The sequence below is a fragment of the Sebastes umbrosus genome, chromosome 1, assembly GCF_015220745.1.
Source record: "Sebastes umbrosus isolate fSebUmb1 chromosome 1, fSebUmb1.pri, whole genome shotgun sequence".
Classification (NCBI taxonomy): domain Eukaryota; kingdom Metazoa; phylum Chordata; class Actinopteri; order Perciformes; family Sebastidae; genus Sebastes; species Sebastes umbrosus.
This window is the reverse complement of record NC_051269.1, coordinates 16,685,564-16,689,954: the sequence shown is the minus strand read 5'-3', so window position 1 is coordinate 16,689,954 and position 4,391 is coordinate 16,685,564. Positions and strand designations below refer to the sequence as shown.

Genomic DNA, 4,391 nt, shown 5'->3' with positions numbered 1-4,391 from the left:
GGTTGAAATGGTCTTTACACCCCGACAGCGATCCATTACTGATGAGCTCTGAAAAAGGACCGGAAAAGAGCCGTCATCTGTAGCTGCTGTAATCCTTTAAAAATGTCTACCAATCACTGCCACTGGTTTTTGTCTTCACTTCCTGTCTTTGTGTGTTTTCCAGCCTTTTTGATTGTCTGCTCCGCCCTGATCAGTTTCACCTGTCCCTCATTAGTCCTGTACTCACCTCACCTCCTGCGCACCTGTTCTCACTTCCCCAGTTAGTCCGTCACTACTAATACCACCTCAGTTCCTTTCTTTGTCGGTTTGTCTTTGTTCGTTGTGAGAAGTTTTGTTTTCCTGTATCTGTCAGCTGTACTTACTGCTCTATTAATATATCTTTGTTAAATCTGCCTGTCTCCGAATCTGCATTTGGGTCCTTCCTGTCTGTTCGGCCCCCTGCACCGTAACATTAACCGCTGAAAAACCAAGGACTTCCTCAAAGGTTTCACAAGAGCGAGATAAATGATAAATGGAACAACACAGCACATTCAGGCTCAGACTCACATTCAGACACGCTGCACACCATTAACTGTCAAACATCAGACAGATAGGAGGCACAATGGATGTGGGAGAAGTGATCTACACGTTGTTGGAGGTGCTCATCGCTGTCAACTGCTGTGTCGGTAACATGTTGGTTATTTTGGCGCTGTGGACCAGTAAAAGCATTCAGCAGCCCACCTTCTGCCTCATTGTCTGTCTGGCTGTAGCTGACTTCATGGTCGGCTGCGTGGCCATACCGCTGGCTGTGGTGGTGGACGGACGAGTGAAGACTTCATTCCACGGCTGTCTCTTCATCAGCTGCGTGCTCATCCTGTTGACCCTCGTCTCAATTTTGTCTCTCGCCGCTATCGCAGCGGACCGCTTCCTCCGGGTGTTTATCCCTCTCAGGTAAGATTATTCATACTAACGCTTCTTGTTTCAAAGTGCAGAGGAAAGTAAAATAGCACTACCAGGGTCAGGGATTCAGTATTATGTTGAAATGCATGCAGTCATTCTACTGTGAGGTGTTTGATACTCAAACATTTTTATACTGCTTTGATTTAAAGGTGCTATTGATAACATTCAGCCACTTGATGTTTCATTCTCCCTCCCCTGTTCCATTGCATTTACTTTACAACAAGTCGTTGCCAGGCACTTACCATCAATCTCAGCCATTTAGCCGTTTATTTCCACACTAACTGACAATCCAGAGACACTACGTGATGCCAACGTCGCTTTACTATTTGCTCACAAGCCTTGTTAGAAGTGGGAACCAAACGTCAGATATCACCCCCAGATATAAACTAAACATTCATTTTGGACACGCCAAAAGGTTTTAAATGATTAATTCAAAATCATAACAGTTTTTTTTTCAGGAAAAGACACTTTATTCGGATCCTTTCTAAAAGCTCTGTGGGTGTATTGTTTTGAAAATAATATTCGTCGACATAAAAATGTAATCAATATGACCTATAATCCTTTTGTTTCACTGTGGTCAGAACCCACAACAAATACATAAATAATTGTTGATGAAACCAATCATTACTGCATTTCTTTTCAGGTACAAAAGGACTGTAACACAGAGACATTCTTGGCTTGTGGTAGCAGCATGTTGGCTTGTTGCGATACCACTGAGTTTTGCTCCCATGCTTGGATGGTACAACCATGACACCTTGTCCAATTCAGTCAACTCTACTATTACCTGCCAGTTTATAGCCGTGATCCCAATGTCATACCTGGTTTACTTCAGTTTCTTCCTCTGCAACCTCGCACCTTTGTTGGTGATGACCGTATTGTACGGCTACATTTTCTGCACCATCCGAGGAAACCTTCGAGAGAAACCGGGCAACGGGGCCCAAAATCAGTCTCAGAACTACCTGAAGAAAGAGAAACAGCTGGCGGGATCTCTGTCTCTGGTCTTGGCTCTGTTTGCCCTGTCCTGGATCCCTCTCCACATTATGAACTGCATTGTTTACTTTGGTGGGCCGAATAATGTACCAGACATAGCTTTCTATGTTGGCATCCTGCTTTCTCACGCTAACTCGGCTGTAAACCCAGTTGTGTACGCGTTCAAAATACCAAAGATCAAGATGGCGTACCTGAAGCTCTGGAGACAGTGTTTTACATGTGGAGAACAAAATCAAGGATCTCAGACAAGCCAGACGACGGACAATAATCTCAGCAGTAACATGAACAGTGTGCCCAAAAATGAGTGAAGGAAGACTTCCCTGTTTGTTTGCTCCTCTGTTCTTGTATGATTACAACGATTGATACAACTTTTTCTTTGACTCATCAGTACGCATTTTATTTCTCTGTCTCATGTTTTTATTTTAGAAATTCAGTTGAAGTTTATTATATTATCAGATACACTGTATTTTATATAGGTTTGTGGTTAGTTGAGCCTGTTGTTTTTTTCATTTTTAAAATCTCTATACAGCTTTATATAGTTTTATTTTATACTGTACATATATTTTGTGTTTTATATTTTGTCTGCTACGTGTACAGTTTCTACTATTGTCTGTACTATCTCTGTATTGGATACACAAGATGATCATCAAAACAAGTGTACTACCTTAAAAAATGTGATATTAGAGAAGTAGTTTCAAGCCTACCAGGAAGTGAAAATTTCTGTAACATATATATCTGAGAGACAAAAATACTTTGTAACTTGAACTTCCGCTCCTAGACTTGTACAGGTGTTGTTATAGTCAGCATCATTTATCATTTCCCACTCTTAAACCACACTCCTAAATGTGCCACAGAGATGTATTTACATATATCTTCATATTAAAGGATACAAATAAGCTTTAATATACGTACATGTTACTCTTCCAATTAAAACAGTGAGGTCTGTGCAGAATAGTTAAAACTGTAAGATTATTTTTCTGCATGGCTAGAATGAGGTATGTGAGAAGCATTTCCCTTCATTGCGAGACCGACTTCACACCTCTGCACAGCTGCTATTCATGTCCTGACTAGCCACAAATATGGTAAGCCTACAAACACGCATTGTAACATTGTCAGCAGCTGCAGAACAATATCACACTTTACCTGAAGAAACACATGGTCTTCTAAAATGCTGTAATGCATTTCTTTATCACTTTTCTGTTTGAATGTCTACCTCTGTAATCTTAAATATATTCAAGTTTCAAGTTTCAAGTTTATTTGTCATATGCATTTAAAAGTACAGTGTACAGTGAAATGCAATGAAATGCATTTTACACTGGCTCTCTCTCAGCCCTTAAAATCTATAAATAGTACAGTTGATAAATACTACAATAAATAAGACAATACCTGAGAACAAAATTATAAAACAACCTAAAACATCCATAAAACAATCCACAGCTCTGCATTCATTTAGTGCTACTGTTCAGTAGTCTGATCGTCTGAGTGTAAAACCTGTCTCTGAGGCAAAAGGTCCGAGCTCTAATGCTCTGTAGGCGCTTCCCTGAAGGGAGATAAGAGAAAAGAGTATATACTGGATGACTTGTGTCCTGCATGATACAAAGTGCTTTCTTCCTGCAGCGAGTGGTGTAAATGTCCTCTAACTGTGGTAACGGTGATCCAATAATTTTAGATGCTGTTTTCACTGTCTTCATCAGAAGTTTGTGGTCATATGATGTAATGTTGCCAAACCATACCAGTATGCATCCAGTTAAGATGCTTTCTATTGTGGACCGGTGGAAGTTGATGAGGGTTTTTGTGGACATACCATGTTTCTTTAAACACCTCAAAAAATACAGTCTCTGTTGTGCCATTTTTATGACACAACTGATGTGCAGGGACCAGGAGAGGGAGTCAGAAATATGGATGCCTATAGGAACTTGAAGCTTTTGACAATTTCGACAGGAGTGTTATTTATATCAACAGGTGATTGGACAGTTTTAATTCTCCTGAAGTCAATTATAAGCTCCTTAGTTTTCTCCGCATTCAGGGACACATTGTTGTTGTGACACCACATTGTCAGGTTCCTCACTTCGACCCTGTATGCCATCTTATTGTTATTAGTAATGAGCCCTATCACTGTTGTATCATCTGCAAATTTCACAACGCTGTTTGTATGATGTCTAGCCACACAGTCATATGTGTACAGACTATACAGTAAGGGACTGACAGCAACCTTGTGGAGCACCGGTATTCAGGACTGTGGTAGATGAGTGTCTGTTTCCTACTCTGACTGTCTGGAGTCGGCCTGTCAGAAAATCTTGTATCCACCTGCAGATGGAATTACAGAGGCAAAGGTCTGTCAGCTTAGATACTAGAAGAGATGCTATGATTGCATTAAAAGCACTGCTGTAATCAACAAACAGCATTCTGACATATGTGTTTTTTCCCTCCAGATGTTTTAGCACAGTACATAAAGTCAGTGA

General features: G+C 40.6%; 1 protein-coding gene across 1 annotated transcript; it reads left to right on the top strand.

The window, feature by feature from the left end:
• Positions 1-155: 155 nt before the first annotated feature.
• On the top strand, positions 156-3,143 carry LOC119497245 (adenosine receptor A1-like). The gene is made up of 2 exons (XM_037785220.1): positions 156-930; positions 1,583-3,143. The coding sequence occupies exons 1-2, from the start codon at positions 602-604 to the stop codon at positions 2,235-2,237; spliced, it is 984 nt and encodes a 327-aa protein (XP_037641148.1). The 5' UTR covers positions 156-601; the 3' UTR covers positions 2,238-3,143.
• Positions 3,144-4,391: the final 1,248 nt, after the last annotated feature.

Bases quoted from the DNA above. Each gene is read 5' to 3' on its own strand.
- LOC119497245 (XM_037785220.1), top strand. From the start codon at position 602: ATGGATGTGGGAGAAGTGATCTACACGTTGTTGGAGGTGCTCATCGCT. The intron at 931-1,582 runs GTAAGATTATTC...ATTTCTTTTCAG, and splicing joins CGGGTGTTTATCCCTCTCAG to GTACAAAAGGACTGTAACAC.